Source organism: Natator depressus, chromosome 3 (assembly GCF_965152275.1).
Source record: "Natator depressus isolate rNatDep1 chromosome 3, rNatDep2.hap1, whole genome shotgun sequence".
In the NCBI taxonomy this organism is placed as follows: domain Eukaryota; kingdom Metazoa; phylum Chordata; order Testudines; family Cheloniidae; genus Natator; species Natator depressus.
This window is the reverse complement of record NC_134236.1, coordinates 2,425,426-2,444,420: the sequence shown is the minus strand read 5'-3', so window position 1 is coordinate 2,444,420 and position 18,995 is coordinate 2,425,426. Positions and strand designations below refer to the sequence as shown.

The 18,995-nt window shown below is 42.6% G+C and overlaps 1 protein-coding gene across 12 annotated transcripts in view; it reads left to right on the top strand.

The window, feature by feature from the left end:
* The window catches only part of DTNB (dystrobrevin beta), a 383,895-nt gene that overhangs the window by 41,135 nt on the left and 323,765 nt on the right, over positions 1-18,995 (top strand). For all 12 annotated transcript variants that reach the window (XM_074947300.1, XM_074947299.1, XM_074947308.1 and 9 more), the window contains one exon: positions 12,916-12,996. In XM_074947300.1, the coding sequence (XP_074803401.1) occupies positions 12,916-12,996 (81 nt within the window). The remainder of the gene's footprint in view (positions 1-12,915; positions 12,997-18,995) is intronic.

Below are 18,995 nucleotides of genomic sequence, written 5' to 3'. Positions count from 1 at the left end.
TCTCCTAGACTTTTCATTTCTACTACCAAGTGTTCGAGAGGCTGTGCAATATCTACTCAGAGATTGTCTAAATGGATCTCTGCATTCATTCAACAGTGCTATCGTATTCAGAACACGAATCCTCCTATGCACATCGGAGCGCATTCCACACGACCTGTTTCTACCTCGATAGCGTTCCTTAACAATGTTCTGATATTAGAGATTTGTAGGGTGGCCACTTGGGCCTCTGTCCACACATTCACTGAGCACTATGTAATCACTCAAGACTCCAGGGCTGACTCCATAGTTGGTCTAACCATACTTACCTATATGACCCAAATGAATCCGAAGTCCCTCCTGCCTTCCCAGGGGCACTGTTCTACAGTCACCTGAAGTGGAGCACGCACAGGGACAGCACTCAAAGAAGAGGAGATGGTTACTCACCTTGTGCAGTAACTGAGGTTCTTCGAGATATGTCCCCTGGTGAGTACACCTGTACCCACCTTCTTCCCCCGTACTTTGGAGTTCGCTGCTCGGACTCTGCGGTAGAGAAGGAACTGGAGGGCTTGGGTCATGTTCCTGCTAGACTCGGCACCAACTTGCACTACTGTGCACGTGTGACCAGTGTAGACACTGCTACCATAAGGGTCCGGTGCCAGGATGCACCGACACCTCAAGTAGAGCACCCACAGGGACACCCATCAGTAACACCCTCAGTTACTGCACAAAGTAAGTAATCTTCTCTTGTCAAATTAAGCTTGTTTTGTAGCTGAATGCCCTTAGGCTTTGTCCTTGTTTTCCACAAACTGCATTCAGCCTGAGATTTGTGCTAAACTAGTGAAGTGCAACTGCATTGGTGGTCCATAGTTTGAAATGTAATCTCCAGTGTAACAGGGATCTCTTCCATCTAGAAGAGGGGAAATTTTCAGTACCTATGGTTAAACCTTCCTAATACTGTTGAGATATAGTTAGAAGTCTTAATGGGATAAAAACAGGCAGAAATCTACTAAAACTAAAAACCAAAACCCATCATAGCTGTCAAAAGAAACAGTACTCTGGTTCTTCCTCCTCATTACTGCCTGTTTCACATTCAAATTTTGTGTTCTGTCATAAGCTAGACCTTTTCATCTTTTTGTGCAATGCCTAGCACAAGGGGTCTCCAATTCTGCCCAAATATAAATTATTATTATTTTATTTTATTATATACTTGCATCTATCACAACTTCTTAAAGGTTTATAATATTGCAAATAAGTAGGTTCTGTTCTCAACTTTTAGGGTTGTCACTTGTATCTAGACATTTCTTAAATAGAAGCAACCTCTGTTTTGGTGGTGGTGGTTTGGCCTTCCTGAGAAGGTGGGCTTTATGTCAAGTACTGAAGACAAACTAGAATCTGTTCTGATCTCTCTTAGCATGGTGAGTTACAACCTAAGACCCAGCACCAAAAATGCTTTTTCTCTAGTTCACAGTAGTCTCATCCTAGTTATTTATATTTACTGTGTCCTGATGAGTGTGGTGTTCTTATAATGTTCTGGATAGTGAAGCAGTTTGAGGCATTTCACTTCGCTCATTAGTCTCATCTTCACTGGGGTGACTTCAAAAGTATCAACTGTTAGAGGTCCTAAATATTAAAAGAGAGGGACCTGCGACAAAACAGTTGTCGTCTTCCAAATGAAGATGAGGTAAATGCAGGTATTTTAAAAAGTCTGTGAATAGAAGTATTTAGTTCAGTTCATTGGCAGATTTAAATTCTGAGATCACATGAACCACCAGAACTAGAATTGGATGCTGTATCACTGTAGCTTAGAATCCTACTTCTCTGATGGGAAGTATTAATGTTTGTAGCCTTTGTGATTCACACGCTGTCTTATCTGAAACTTCTCCTGCTTCAGACCTATGTAAGACCTGTCCAGGTCTTCAGCATAATTTATAAATCTTCTCTTTTACCTAATCCATGTTTGGGAGAAGTGTGAGGGCATAGGGTTTTTGAAATGTTAAAAGTTGTTGCAGGAGAGATGGGATTAGTGGCCAGAGTACTCAGACTACAGAGTGGCTCACTAGATGTGACCCTTCAAATACACAGTACTATAGCTGGAATCTCAGAGAGTGAGACTATAGGTACTGGAGAAAAGACATTGGGTCCAAGATATCATGGTTCCTGGGTAGACTGCCCTTCTGAAACTGTTTTCCAGTCTACAGAGTTCCCTCCTTCCAAATGGCAGGCCTATGCCTCCACTCCTCTTTGGGGTGGGATCTCACAATCCAACCGCTATCTGGGTCTGTGAGTTACACCTCCCCGATTCCAACTATTACCTCCTAGCAGATCCAACTGAGCTTGGACCCTGCCAAAGTTCTCTTTTGGGAGCTTGTGGACAGTAACAATATGCAGTGATACAGAAGCAGTTTCTTCAAAACAAAGAGCTGGCCCCTTTAAGGGGAATCTGGACCCATAAGACATACGTCCAAAGCAGACTGTGAAGAGCTACAAAGGGATCTCACAAAATGGGTGACTGGGCAGCAAAATGGCAGATGAAATTCAGTGTTGATAAATGCAAAGTAATGTACACTGGAAAACATAATCCCAACTATACGTATAAAATGATGGGGTTTGAATTAGCTGTTACCACTCAAGAAAGAGATCTTGGAGTCATGGTTAGTTCTCTGAAAACATCCACTCAATGTGCAGCGGCAATCAAAAAAGCTAACTGAATGTTGGGAATCATTAAGAAGGGGATAGATAATAAGACAGAAAATATTGTATTGCCTCTATATAAATCCATGGTATGCTGACATCTTGAATACGGTGTGCAGATGTACCTTTGGTATGACCTAGTATGGCCATTCTTATGTGCTTATGTTTCATACTTGTGATGAGCTAATTCAAGGATAGTGAGTCCGTCTAGGCTGTTAACTGAATGATGAGCACCTGGTCAGATAAGACCATAATGCCTCAGTTGCAGGGAGGTGCTCCTGGAGAACGAAGCTCCCTTAAAAGAGAGGAGCTCCAAGCAGCAGCAGGATGACTGCTACCTGTTAGCCTCTCCAAGACTACAGGCCAGGACTGAAATCCCCTCATCCCAAGAAGGAGGGCTGGAAAGACACCTGAACTTAAAGGGGAGATGTTTTTAGGAGAAGCTGTTTGAACTAAATAATTTGGACCCCAGGAGAAGGGAATATTATTTAAAGACTCTCGGTTTGTGTGATGTGTACCCCAAATTAAAAAAAACACAGTAAGAGGACCAAAAAAAATGCCACTGTCGTTAAACAACAAAGTAAAAGAAGCATTTCGAGGCGTCCTTTAAAAAGTGGAAGTTAAATCCTAATAGGAAAATAAAAAGGAGCATAAACTCTGGCAAATGAAGTGTAAAAATATAATTAGGAAGGCCAAAAAAGAATTTGAAGAATAACTAGCCAAAAACTCAAAGTAACAGCAGTTTTTTCCCCCTGTGAAGCAACTGGCATTGGCCACTGTTGGAAGACAGGACACTGGGCTAGAAGGACCTTTGGTCTGACCCAGTATGGCTGTTCTTATGTTTTTATTCTTGAACCCTGAGGGCTGTGTACCTGTAGAGGCATGCAAGGCCACAAGGGAGCGTTGTCTGGGGCGGCCACCGTTTACAGGACTACTGAGGAATGCAGTACCTGCAGCACTACACTAGGTCAGCAGGAGGCACTACAGGGCAAACATTCCTAGAGCTTAGACAAGTAGATTTAAAAATAACAAAAACTACTCTTGGCATTCCCCTCAAGCCTCTAAATAGACTTGTCTTAGCCTTGGCCTCCCTGTTCCTTCTCGGCAAGGGCATCGGAGCCTTCCAAAAAGTGAGGGGTCCCCCGAGGCCCTGCTCCCTCTTGGCTCTGACACCCCTCCCATTCCTCCCAAGGGCCTGCTCCCGCCCCTCCTCTTCCCCTGAAGGCCCTGCCCCTGGCCAAGATGAAAGCTGGAGCAGGGCAGGGGAGCCTGTTGTCCCCCCGACCGCTTGGGGGGGCAAAAGTAGCCCCTGCCCATGTACCCACCCCCCTCCAGGTCCTCCGCCCAGGGCAGTGAAGGGCCCTACACTCCTGACACCTGCCCATGCAATACTGTTGGAGTAGTTGCATGTGCCCTATGTGTCCTTGTGCTTGCAGTTGACGGCATAAAGGGTGGGGCCGCTATGACTCCCTCGCAGTTCCTTCTCACGGCCTGTGGTGAGAATCAGAGCTCCCTGTGTCTCTTGGAGATATAGTTTCTTTCTAGCTAGCTATTGTGGTTAAATTCTTATTGTAAATAGTTCATTAGTGTTAGCTTAGCGGTACTTTATCCCTTAGAAGGATCTCTTATTTTAATGCCTTCCTGGAGTTTGCACTGCTGTAAATATGCAGAAGTCTCCAGGCTTTAAACAGCAGGACTCCTGCAGAGATATGTTGCCTTCTAACAATGGGCTTTGAGTTTGTTTGTTTAGGCCAAGGACAAATGTTCAATATGTAGGCCCTTATCTTAACTAAGAAATCCAGAGAACTCCTGTTGTAAAGGTGATTCAGGCCTACTCTGACCCTGTTTACTGCTTCTTGATAGAGCTTGAGTACTTCTCTACAAAAAGTGCTCCTTTAGTTGCATCTCAAAAGAGCATTCAAAGTTCATGGTGAAAATGAGATGCTGTTTTGCTTCTCCAGGACCTTCTTCAAAGGTCCGTAAGAGATCACTGGAAAAAGACTGAGTTAGATCTAAGACGGGCTCCTAGTCTTTGCACAAGGACGAACATCACAGATACTTCTTCAGCACTGAATTGAGACCAGAGCACAAGAAATGCTATCCTCCAGTGCTGTCAAGTTCGGTAGTGACACCCATGGTGCTGTTGAGACTGGCACCTACTTTGTTAGTGATTTTCTGTTCAATATCTGTAGAGGTGCTTCCATCTATTTCAGTGCTTTCCATGTCACAGGTGTTCATTGCAGTAAAGGACCAGCTGTACCCATTGCTCCTGGACTCGTCACTTCTCCAGACCCAGAGAAGCTGGGTCTATTGCTGCAGTGCCAACAATGATGCCAACCTCAGTGCTGGCTCCTGCACTGGTGCTGACCATAGTACTGCTGCATACTTCTTTGGGGGCCTCACACCCTAACTGGGCCTTCTTTGATACCTAGTAGAGTACTGCACTTCTGGTCCAGGAGGACTGCTATATTTCTTCGGACTCTGGATCTGATGAGTAGGGTTCCCCAGACAGATCCCTTCAGATCTTGATGGTCATCTTGGCCACCTTTTGAGCGACATTCTTCTTGAACACATGCCTATGACACGAAAGGCACATGTCTACAGATTGCCTTCCATGGGGCACCCCAATACAGTACTTTAGTCTCCACAGTATGCACTCTGCTTATATTCGATCCACTGATGTGTTCATCATCACACAAGGTTGGTATCTGCCACCCATTCCAGACCCAAGCCTCCTTCACCTGTGCCTGTTCCTGTCACAAAAGAAACCCTGCGTCCTCCTGTACTGAGCCAAGTGTCTTGCCTGGATCCATCAGAGAAGGAAGAAATGGAGGATATTTTTGAACCTCCCACTCACATAGAATCATAGAATCATAGAATATCAGGGTTGGAAGGGACCCCAGAAGGTCATCTAGTCCAACCCCCTGCTCGAAGCAGGACCAATTCCCAGTTAAATCATCCCAGCCAGGGCTTTGTCAAGCCTGACCTTAAAAACCTCTAAGGAAGGAGATTCTACCACCTCCCTAGGTAACGCATTCCAGTGTTTCACCACTCTCTTAGTGAAAAAGTTTTTCCTAATATCCAATCTAAACCTCCCCCATTGCAACTTGAGACCATTACTCCTCGTTCTGTCATCTGCTACCATTGAGAACAGTCTAGAGCCATCCTCTTTGGAACCCCCTTTCAGGTAGTTGAAAGCAGCTATCAAATCCCCCCTCATTCTTCTCTTCTGCAGACTAAACAATCCCAGCTCCCTCAGTCTCTCTTCATAAGTCATGTGCTCTAGACCCCTAATCATTTTTGTTGCCCTTCGCTGGACTCTCTCCAATTTATCCACATCCTTCTTGTAGTGTGGGGCCCAAAACTGGACACAGTACTCCAGATGAGGCCTCACCAGTGTCGAATAGAGGGGAACGATCACGTCCCTCGATCTGCTCGCTATGCCCCTACTTATACATCCCAAAATGCCATTGGCCTTCTTGGCAACAAGGGCACACTGTTGACTCATATCCAGCTTCTCGTCCACTGTCACCCTTAGGTCCTTTTCCGCAGAACTGCTGCCTAGCCATTCGGTCCCTAGTCTGTAGTGGTGCATTGGATTCTTCCATCCTAAGTGCAGGACCCTGCACTTATCCTTATTGAACCTCATCAGATTTCTTTTGGCCCAATCCTCCAATTTGTCTAGGTCCTTCTGTATCCTATCCCTCCCCTCCAGCGTATCTACCACTCCTCCCAGTTTAGTATCATCTGCAAATTTGCTGAGAGTGCAATCCACACCATCCTCCAGATCATTTATGAAGATATTGAAAAAAACCGGCCCCAGGACCGACCCCTGGGGCACTCCACTTGACACCGGCTGCCAACTAGACATGGAGCCATTGATCACTACCCGTTGAGCCCGACAATCTAGCCAGCTTTCTACCCACCTTATAGTGCATTCATCCAGCCCATACTTCCTTAACTTGCTGACAAGAATACTGTGGGAGACCGTGTCAAAAGCTTTGCTAAAGTCAAGAAACAATACATCCACTGCTTTCCCTTCATCCACAGAACCAGTAATCTCATCATAAAAGGCGATTAGATTAGTCAGGCATGACCTTCCCTTGGTGAACCCATGCTGACTGTTCCTGATCACTTTCCTCTCATGTAAGTGCTTCAGGATTGATTCTTTGAGGACCTGCTCCATGATTTTTCCAGGGACTGAGGTGAGGCTGACTGGCCTGTAGTTCCCAGGATCCTCCTTCTTCCCTTTTTTAAAGATTGGCACTACATTAGCCTTTTTCCAGTCATCCGGGACTTCCCCCGTTCGCCACGAGTTTTCAAAGATAATGGCCAAGGGCTCTGCAATCACAGCCGCCAATTCCTTCAGCACTCTTCATCCTCACCAGTTTAAGCAATTGCTCCAGAAATGTCTTCCTCCATTACAGAGGATTACAAGACTTTCCAGGAGCTGATGAGAGCAGCGTCAACCCTGGGAGTTTAAGTGGAAGTTGTGCAAGACTATTTGCGTAAGTTCCTGGATACTCTCCAGACTGTAGTTCTGAAGTGCTCTTGGATCCAGACAAGATATTCTGGTAAACCCCAGCTTCTCTGCTACCTTAAACAGGGGTTCAAACAGTTTTTTTTATATAGCCGGTGCTGGGTTTCCTGGTTGTGTCTGTGGCCAATGAGGAAACTAAACAATGCCAGGTCAAATCAGTGCCTAAGGACAAAGATTAAAAAAAAAAGACTGGACTTGTTTGGAAGAAAGTCTTACTCTACAGACAGTCTATAAATGTGACTATCCAATTAACAGGCGCTGTTATAAAAATATTTTTTTATTAATAGGGATTCCCTAGGCAAATTTGAGGAAAAGTTGCTTGAAGAGTACAGATACTAATTCAAGGCCATTGTGGCAGAAGGATGATTGACAGCAAAAACCTTCATGCACGCTGCTGTAGACTCTGCAGATACAGCTTCCTGGTCTATTGCTAACTGGATTTCTATGCAGCTATCATCGTTGTTCCAGGTCTCAGGGATACTTAAGGAATTGCAGACAACAATAAAGACCTTGCCTTTTCAAAGTTGTAGCCTGTTTGCAGAAAAACCTGAAGTTGCCATGAAAACTCTGAAAAACTCCAAGGCTATTCTCTGCCTCATAGGATTTTATACTCCAGTTTCAAAGAAGTGATATTTTAAGTCCTTTTACCCTCCTAAGGAAACAGATGCTTTCAGGAGGTGTAGTAACTATGTTTGGGTTCCATTGTATTAAATTAATGGCTTATGTATTATTTTGACTGTGATTGTATGTAACCTCTCTAGGGGGAGGTGAATGCAAATTTCCCACCTCAGTTATGCGAAAATCCAACCTTTTGCAAAAGCTTATTCAAAAACCCAGAAGCTACTCCCTGAGGAGACTACCATTGTCTGCTCATGACCTGTTCCCAGAATCTGAAGATCAAAGGTCCAAGGTCTCTAAGGGAAAGACTGAAGTAGTCATGGTTGGGCTGGTTCTGAGCCAAGGGTGATATGAACTTGTAAGCACAGAAAGACCTTTTGGTGGGATTTGAAGAAATGACTACTGCCAGACCCCTTGTTGCAGTTCAGGAGTGATCTCTGGAAAGCTTATGAGCATGTGTGTAGGTTATTTTTTTTTAATGTTTTCTCTGTAATGCTTTCACCTTAAGTATAAATGTACTTGCTTATAAAGGCTGTGTGCTAACATAACTGCTGGCAATTATCTTGTCCATGGCTTAAGGAGAGAAAGAAAAGTGTGGACGCTGGCCTGTTCCCAGCATAGGCAGGGAACTGGGCTGCCTGGAAAAAATCTTGGTCAGGAGAGGAAGAGATGTGGGTCTCTTCTCAAGAGAAGTGATAGCTCAGAAGCTGGGAGCCTAGAGTATGAGTGCCCTTTGTGGGCCACAGAGGGGGAATACAGGTGCAATTGCCATGAACTGTGACAGCATGTGGCTTCTTTGGGATTTTCTAGATCCTTCCCCTCCCTTTGGGGATTGCCATCCCTTTTCCTCAGTACGTGGAACTCCATAATGAGAAACAAATTGATTCTGGGTACTGTGGAGATAGATTACGCTCTGGAATTCCAGTCAGCCTTACCTCCACCAACCTTACTGATCCATATTCAGGGATCCCTCTCATGAGACTGCATTACTTCAGGTGGTGTTGTTTCCTCCCATAGAAGAGGTACCGCCCCACCCCCTCTACAACATGGGAAAGCAGTTCTACTCCTAATACTTCCTCATTCCCAAGCAGAGAGGTGATCTGAGGTCTGTCCTGGATTTGAGAAAGTTGAATACCTTCATCGAAAAGATAAAGTTCAGGATTGTCTCCCTGCTTTCTATCATTCCTTCCCTGGAGAATCGTACATTGCCTTCACTTTGCAGGATGCTTATTTCCATGTGACAATTCATCTGAGCTACAGGAAACACCTGAGATTTGTAATGTGAGTCATTTACAACCAGTAGACCCTTACTCCCTTTTGTCCTGTCTTCTGCCCCATTGGTATTTACCAAATGTTAGGTCGGTAGCCGCCACTGCCAAAGACATTCAGGGATCCAGATTTTTCCTTACCTGGAACATTGGCTCATCCGCAGTCAATGCAGAGATCAGGCTTAGAACAATATTCTTCAAATCCAGTCATTGTTCGTACAGTTGGGAGTGAAAATAAATGCAGAAAAATTAACATTGATACTAGTTCAAAGGATCGAATTTGTGCAAGCTGTCTTTGATTTCACCACAGCGATGGCATACTTACCTTGAGACCACTTTCTGACTAGATTTCTTCATAAGTTTATGATAAAAGCTGAGCCAATATTGTCAGTTTGCTTCTACCTACATCTTTTGGGATGTATGGCACTGTGATTTACATGACTCAACATGGAAGACTTTACCTCAGTTGCTGCTACTAATCAGGCATCAGCTGGGTATATTGATCGATGTACCTGCATGAGTGCTCTTCTCCCTTGATTGGTGGATGAACCTGGATAAGCTCTCCAATCTTCTTTTCTGCTCCAGCACCAACGATGACCTTCATAATGGATTCCTTGATTAAGGGGTGGGACGTTCATGCAGGTGAGATACAAACTGAGGCTCTCTGGAAGCCACAAGAAGCTTCCCTCTGCATAAACATTTTGGAGTTGAGCCATACTTTGGGCATGCAAGACGTTTCTTCTTTCTATCAAAGGTTTCACATTGCAGGTATTAACAGATAACACGATTGCTGTTTTACCTGAACAAGCAGGGTGGAGCGAGATCAGTTCAGTGTTTCAATAATTGGTCTGGAATTTCTGCATCTGCAACATCATCTCATCGAGGATGTCTCACCTACCAGGTGTGAGGAACACTCTAGCAGATTGCCTGAGCAGAAACTTAACTCACTGTCACAAGTAGCCTCTCAAAAAGGCAAATGATATGTTTCATGGGTGGGGATTCACCCTCCATGAGCCTTTTCATGATGAGCCTAAACAAGAAATGCATGCGGTTCTGTTGAGTCTAAGTCCAGGTTTGCTTACAGATGCATTTCTACTGGACAGAGGTATTTCCATATGCTTTTCCTCCAGTTTCATTAATTTCCAAAGTTTTACAGGAACTGAAGCAAGACCATAACACAATTATCCTGATATTGCCTCAGCCAAACTGGGGCTTCTGGGACACTGATCTCCAGGGACCCTCCATTCAACCCACAGGAATGCTTCTTTTGATCAAGGATCTGCAGTCTCAAGATCGGAGCAGAGTTCTGCATTGCGACCCACACACTACACCTCATGCTGTGGATTGTCATTGGTTAAACTGCTTGGAAAGATTGTGCTATCAGCAAGTCCAGAATATCCTGATCAGCAGAAGACAAAAATCTATGAGATCGACCTACCTCACTAAATGGAAAAGTTTCTGTGCCTGGGCTGTGACCTATCAGCTCTCTTCTACTCAGGCTTAAGTTTATGATGTTTTCAAATAGGATGGACTAAGAGTTCTGAGTTTGAGTTCCATTGGCCTCCATATCAGTTATCCACCCACTGATACAGGATACCTTGGTTTTTTCACATCCCATGGTAGTCAAGTTTCTCAAAGAGTTTATCCACTTATTTGGGATCCAGTTCCGCATTGGATCTCAATGTTCTCCTCTTGTGGCTTATCGGCCCCCCTTTTGAGCCAATGGCTTCCTGTTCTCTCTTCCACCTATTGGCGAAAGTAGTGATTCTTTGGTGGTGATAATATCTGCCTGGAGAGTTTGAGTTGCAGGCTCTTATGGCGGACCCACCTGACATGATTCTCCACAAGTCTCTTTGGGGCTGCATTCAAAGTGTGTTGAAAATCATTTTGGATTTTCACTAAACCCAATCTATCAGCTTGCCAATTTTTCCTCCTGAAACAACATTCACACAGTGATGAGGAGAGGCTTCATTCTCTGGATGTTTGCAGAGCTCTGTCCTTTTTATATCAGTAGTATGAGACAATTTGGAGCATGACTTTTGCAAAAGAATGAAAGGGAAGACAGCTCTGCTCAACGAATCTCAGTGGATTTCATTTTGTATAAGGACCTGTTATGATTTATCTAACAACTCCTGTGATAGTAAAATGCCCATTCTACCAGGTTTCAAGCTATTTATGCTACTTTCTCAGTAAAGTGCCCATCCTGGATGTTTGCAAAGCTGCTTACATGGTCATCAGTACATACCTTTTTGAGACATTGCACTGTTACTCAGGTATCCCAGGTTGGTTGTAGACTTCGGTGAATCAGTTTTATAGTCTTTGTTCCAGTAGACTCCACCACCTGAAATAAGAACTGCTAGTATATAACACTTTTTTTCCTCCTTCAAATGATTGTGCATATCTGTACAATAACTGTTCTTCAAAATGTGTTGTGCACATATATATTCCACAGCCTCCCTCGTACTCCACTGCTTGAGTTGTGACCAAGCTTCTGGTATGAAGGGGCTGAGGTAGTCCCACCCTTTAAGCTCTCCATTACAAACATGACAGGTGCAGGGCATGTGCACTGCTCCAACAGTACTGCTACCAAAAATTTCTGGCAGAACCAGAATTTTGTGAGGGAGGGGTCCCAGAGTTCTCTCTCTGTTGCCCTGCTCCTAGTGCTGCATACTCTGACCCCTTCCCAACCCCCTCTATCCGCACACCCAGCCTTGAGCTCTCTGACAGTTGTCCCCTATGCCCAGTCCTGAGCTATCTCATGCTGCCTTTGCACCCAGACCCACACTCTCCCTCTGCACATCCAGCCCTGTACTCTTTTCCCCAACATTGCCCCACACCCAGCTCCAAGCTGTCCTCCTGCACCCATCCCTGCAATCTCCCCATCCCACAGCCAGCCCATGGCTTTTATCCAGAGAGGTGGTCAGGATGGAGAGCACCATACACACCAGGAGCCAGTCAGTTCTGGGAGACCCAGACTCTATCCTCCTGTCTCCACTTCCCCAGTAGGCACCAAAATCCTGGATCCAATTCTCCCACCCTCCTGGAGACTGGGGGTTGGGGTGCCTGGTGCCCATGGGAGTCAGAAGGACTGCAAATGCGAGAATGGGCGATAAGGCACACAGGGTTACAATGCCACTTCGAGTTGGCCTGGCCACCTCTCCATTATGCCAGTGGGGAAGGGGCTCTGCTGTTATGACACCTACCTGCGGTCAGGGGCCAATGTGCGGGGAGAGACTGGGTCCCCTGTCCTTCTCATCATTGCACCCCTGCTGACTCAAGTGTACTGGGTGCACATACACCGACAGTGGAATGTATATATGGACAATCCATCTGGAAGAACAGTTGCTATACAGGTACCAAGTAACCATTTTTTCCAATTGTGCCAGCTTCAGAGACAAAACAAACTAACTAATTTAAAAAATATATATCTATTGCCTCGTATTGTAAAGTCAAATTACTTTAATCTCATAACTTTCGAAAGTGGCATGAACAAGTAAGTGTTTGTGGCAGTAGAAAGTCTCTACTATTAGTCACTTAGGCTTACTTTCATAATATACGTATGAATTTGCCAGTTGGAAATAATATAGCTATCCCAAATTTGCATCAGTTTATAATGTGTTTTTTCTTACATTTCTTAAGCATCGCACGTACTAAATTTTTATACCTTGAGGAGTTCACAGTTGAAAAATGACAAAGGTTTAGATTTGATTAACTAGTGCCAGGCAATCATGTACTAGAGGGAAATATTTTACCATGTGAACTGAATGTTAAAGAAAAAAGGTTGAAAAGTAAATAGGGTTTTTTCATTTTGATTTATAGGGGCTCAGAATTTTGATGTTATCAGACTTTCAACATATCGGACTGCCTGCAAGCTGAGATTTGTGCAGAAAAGATGTAATCGTAAGTCATAACACTTTACACTTCAATAAGCAACTTGATTACTACATATGTACTTGATTTGGGAATATACTATACACGTAAGTTTAAAGAGTAAAGATTATATCTTGGCAATTGAGGAAACTATAGTTTAAAACAGATTTTACTTTATTTTAGAAATTAAAAACAGCGATGGAATTATTCATAAAAGATAAGTGAAATTTTAAAAATTAAGGCATGTGCAGTATTTATCTGCAGTTCTTGAAATCTTAGGTAAAATATTAGCTGATTATATAATTCACTTACAAATATTTACCATACAGTATGATCTAAGAAGTTAAGTTTTGTAGTATTTTAGTCAGTGTTTTCTCAGACAGTTCATTGAGCTCATAGCTCATTAATATAAAAATTAATCCATAGGGTAATGTATGATGATAGTTTTTACATTAATTCTTCAAACTGTTATCTGCATTATTTTTCTAATCTATTGTGTTGATCACTACGGAACACAAAGCAGAGTAGATTTATGGACTTAAGCACAAATCCTCCCTTTCCTTGGATGACCCTGGATAAGGGGAGCTGGTGTAATTCAGTTGTGGGGAAAGACGGAGCATGACTTTGGGGAACTGTGCAGAAGGTGTGCAATATTGTGTGCTGAGTTGAATGGGGGATGGTGCACCTGCCATAAGTGCTACTGCAACAATAGCCAAAGGGATTGTCTGTGTGGTTTGGGAGAAGATTCTTTTCTCTCTTCTCATTCCTTTGGAGAACCCCTTAATCAGGCTGTGTACTGAGGACAATAATTGTCCCTTAAATTATAGAGGTGAGTGAAAAATACTTCCCCTGGGTCAACACAAGATACTGTTTGCTGAATTTTTTTCAAAGCCCTTTATTTTTGGCTTCTACTTGTATAGTTTTTATAACCTATCTTGTTAAAAAGCTCGTGTTTTCAGTTCTCTCTCATAGCTAATAGAGGATAGCTGTGCTGAAGTGGAGGCTTAAACTGTCCAATATGGTCTCTTTTGCTATGGTTCCATTCCTGATGGCTCAAGGATAAAGTTATGGAAGTTTCCAGATCAGGGTTTCTAATATGGTAGCTAAATATTTCTAAAAAGAAAAAAGTGAAGCTGGGTCTCAGCTTCCCGTTAGTAAATAACGATAAAGCAAAATTTGTAATTAACTAGGAGGCAAGCCAGTGGTGAATATAAAGCTTGTTCTTTATAGAGATACTGTTTTCAGACTTGCTTTTATACCATTTTAGAAGCATGATGTATATTCCATTCTTGCAAGTGTGAGGAGGAAAGGCTGAAAATCCTCTAGTTCTGCCTAATTTATTTTGGGGTTGCACACAAAAAATATTGACAGAAAAATACCCATTTACAAGCATAAATTCTGAAAAATGTAAACCAGTATTTGTTTCAGTCCAACCAAAATAGAGCGTGACTTATCTTGGGAAGCAGACAATGGATGATAGGAGGAAAAAAAAAAGGAAAGGTCAACCGTCATGTGGGATTACATCGACAGGGTCAAAAGAACCAAAGGCATGGATTGACAGCCTTACTTAACAATATACAATTAAGTGTCTTTAACTTGGCCTGATCAGTGACTCAACACAGAAATCAGACTGTCATGTGGAAGATGCAAATTCAAGAGTCATTTTGAGCTTTTCACAATGTGGTAAGAGGCTCTAAGAATATCAAAATATGCAACGCCATTTTGTTTTAAGAATTTCTCATGTGACTTATTTAAGGTTGAGCTAAAAAGGGAAGGTTTCAGAGTAACAGCCGTGTTAGTCTGTATTCGCAAAAGGAAAAGGAGGACTTGTGGCACCTTAGAGACTAACCAATTTATTTGAGCATAAGCTTTCGTGAGCTACAGCTCACTTCATCGGATGCATACTGTGGAAACTGCAGAAGACATTATATACACAGAGACCATGAAACAATACCTCCTCCCACCCCACTCTCCTGCTGGTAATAGCTTATCTAAAGTGATCACTCTCCTTACAATGTGTATGAGGATCAAGTTGGGCCATTTCCAGCACAAATCCAGGTAGCTCACGAAAGCTTATGCTCAAATAAATTGGTTAGTCTCTAAGGTGCCACAAGTACTCCTTTTCTTTTTTCTAAAAAGGGAAATAAGTATTAAGCAATAAATGACACATTTGGAGTATAAAGAAGGCTGAAACTTCTTTTTGGAAGTCTTATTTTTGTTTTTTACATTAGAAATTCAGGTTTTGTCTACCTTGGAATGCTGACAAATTGAAAAACTGTTAAGATTATGACAGTGCAAATACCAAGGAAGTAAAAATCTTGTGAAACTAGTGCCTGGTCTAAACTGAAAGTTGCACCAGTATAACTAAATATACGATATTGCACCAATTTAGGTAAGGCAGTGCAATTTCATCTGTGCATGTTACTTTAAATTGATGTACGACTTGACTAAAACGCAATATACACTCAACTATATTAGTCTGGTCAAAACATTATAACCATCCTATTGTGGAAACAATTACATCAGTATAAAGGTGCTCTATACTGGTATAAAAGTTGTAAAATTCCTGTACAATAGGGGTTGTACCAGTACAGTTATTATGATTACTAAATACAGCACTCCCTAATTGAAATAGTTATACTGGTTCAAAATCTGTGTAGACTAGGCTCTAGTGTCCACACATGTGATTGGAGCACAACGTCCTCCACAACTGTGCCAAAGCAGAAGGAACATGTACTTCAGGAAATTTCACAGAAGCTGGATCAGGTGGACATTGAGCTTACTCCGGCCCATTCCAGGGGGGCATCAAGCGCTTCAGGCTCCTGTACAGGAGGGCAAAAGACTAGAACAGTCATAAGAACATAGGAAAGGCCATAGTGGTCAGACCAATGGTCCATTTAGCCCGATGTTCTATCTTCCGATAGTGCCCACTGCCAGATGCTTCAGAGAATGAACAGAAGAGGGCAATTTATCAAATGATCCATCCACTGTCGTCCAGTCCCAGCTTCTGTCAGCTGGAGGTTTAGGGATACCTGGAGTATGGGATTGCGTCCCTGGCCATCTTGACTAATAGCCATCAATGGACCTATCTTCCATGAACTTATCTAATTCTTTTTTTGAACGGGGCTATACTTTTGGCCTTCACAACATCCCCTGGCAACGAGATCCACAGCTGGACTGCACTGTGTGAAGAAGTACTTCCTTACATTTGTTTAAAACCTGCTGCCTGTTAATTTCATTTGGTGACCCCTGGTTTGTGTGTTATTTGAAGGAGTTAAAGAAGACTTCTGTATTCACTTTCTCCACACATTCATAATTTTAGAGACCTCTCTCATATCTTTCCCCCTTAGTCGCCTTTTCTAAGGTGAACAGTCCCAGTCTTTTTGATCTCTCCTCATATGGAAAGGGGTCCATACCCCTAATTGTCTTGGTTGTCCTTTTTTTTGTATTTTTTCCATTTCTAATGTATCTTTTTTGTGGGGTGACCAGAACTGCACGCAGTATTCAAGGTGTGGGTTTATATAATGGCATTATGATATTTTCTGTCTTATTGTCTAGCCCTTTCCTAATGGTTCCCAACGTTCTATTAGCTTTTTTGACTGCCGCTGCACACTGAGCAGATGTGTTCAGAGAACTATCCATGATGACCCCAAGATCTTTCTTGATTGGTAACAGCTAATTTAGATTCCATCACTTTGTATGTATAGCTGGGATTTTTTTTTCCAATGTGTGTTATTTTGCACTTATCAACATCGAATTTTATCTTCCTTTTTGTTTTGAGAGATCCCTTTGTAACTCTTTGCAGCCTGCCTTGGCCTTAACTATCTTGAGTAATTTTATATTGTCTGCAAACTTCTGCAGCCTCACTTTACCCCTTTTTCCAGACCTGTATTGAACAGCATAGGTCCCAGTACAGATCCATGGGGACCCTGCTAATTACCGCTCTACATTCTGAAAACTGACCATTTACTCCTATTCTTTGTTTTCTGTCTTTTAACCAGTTACTTGTCCATGAGAGAACCTTCCCTCTTATCCCATGACTGCTTACTTTTTTTAAGAGCCTTTGGTGGGGGACCTTGTCAAAGGCTTTCTGAAAGTCCAAGTGCACTAGAGCACCTTTGTCCACCTCCTCAAAGAATTCTAATAAATTGGTGAGGCATGATTTCCTTGTACAAAAGCCACGTTTGCTCTTCACCAATGTCATGTTTATTTGTGTGTCTGATAATTCTGTTCTTTACTATAATTTCAACCAGTTTGCCTGGAACAGAAGTTATGTTTACTGGCCTGTAATTGCCACAATCGCCTCTGGACCTTTTTTAAAATATCTGCATTATATTAGCTATCCTCCAGTCATCTGGTACAGAGGCTGATTTAAGTGATAGATTACATACCAGAGTTAATAGTTCTGCAATTTCATATCTGAGTTCCTTCCAAACTCTTGGGTGAATACTGTCTGGTCCTGGTGACTTATTACTGGTTAATTTTTCAGTTTGTTCCAAAACATCCTCTGTTGACACCTCAATCTGGGACAGTTCCTCAAATTTGTCACCTAAAAAGAATGGCTTGGTATGGAGTTCTTCCCCATATCCTCTGCAGTGAAGACAGGTGCAAAGCGTTAATTTAGCTTCTCCGCAACAGCACTGTCTTCCATCAGTGCTCTTTTAGTACTTCCATGGTCCAGTGGCCCTACTGGCTGTTTGGCAGGCTTCCTGCTTCTGATATGCTTAAATAAATTTTGCTGTTTGTGTCCTTAGGTGGTAGTTCTTCACATTCTTGTCTGGCCTTCCTACTTATGCTTTCACACTTGACTTGTCAGAGTTTATCTTCCCTTCTATTTTACTCACTAGGATTTGACTTTCAATTTTTAAGGGATGACTCTCTGCTTCTAAACACCTCTTTTACTTTGGTGTTTAGCTATGGTGGCATTTTTTGGTCCTCTTGGAGTTTTTTTTAATTGGGTATACATTTAGTGTGATCTCTATTATGGCGTTTTTAAATAGTCTCCATGCAGTTTGCAGGCATTTCACCCTTCTGACTGTTCTTTTTAATATCTGTTTAACTGGCTTCCACATTTCTGTGTAGTTTCACTTTGTGAAGTTCTGTGGTACTATGGTGAGTTTCTTTGGCATTTTCCCCCCACAAGGATGTTAAATTTAATTACATTATGGTCACTTTTATTGAGTGATTCAGCTATAGTCACTTCTTGGACCAGATTGTGTGCTCCACTTAGGACTAAATCAAAACTTGCCTCTCCCCTTTTGTGTTCCAGGACAAGCTGCCCCAAAAAGCAGTCATTTAATGTGTCTAGAAATTTTATGTCTGCATCCCTTCCTGAAGTGACATGTTCCCAGTCAGTATGGGGATAGTTGAAATCCCCCATTATTATTATTATTAGGTTTTCTGTTTTTTGTAGCCTCTTTAATCTCCCTGAGTATTTCACAGTCACTATCACCATCCTGATCAGGGGGTCAGTCATATATCCCTACTGCTAAACTGTTATTGTTCAAACATGGTATGTCTATATAGAGATGCCATGCAACAGTTTGATTCATTTAAGATTTTTACTTTATTTGACTCTGCTTTCTTTCATATGTAGTGCCACTTCCCCACCAGTATGACCTATTTTGTCATTCCTGTATATATTTATACCCGGTATTACCACATTCCATTGATTATCTTCATTCCACCACGTTTCCATGATGCCTGTTATATCAATATCCTCATTTAATGCCAGACACTTTAGTTCACCCATCTTAATATTTAGACTTCTAGCATTGGTATAAAAGCATTTGTACATTTTGTCAGTATGTCATTGTCCAATGGGATGCTGATGAGGGCCAGGATGAGCAGGCAGCAGGAACTATGGAGGATTTCCCAGAAGACCCCAAAGGATGAGGCGCATGTGGTTTTTTTGCACCTTTACCTAGACAAGCTGGTTGAGGAATCCCTCTTCGCTTCCCTGCCGCTCTGACAAATCTGAGGAGGACCCCGAGCTGTGGCAGGAAGCAGAACCTGAGGCTGGTAAGTTA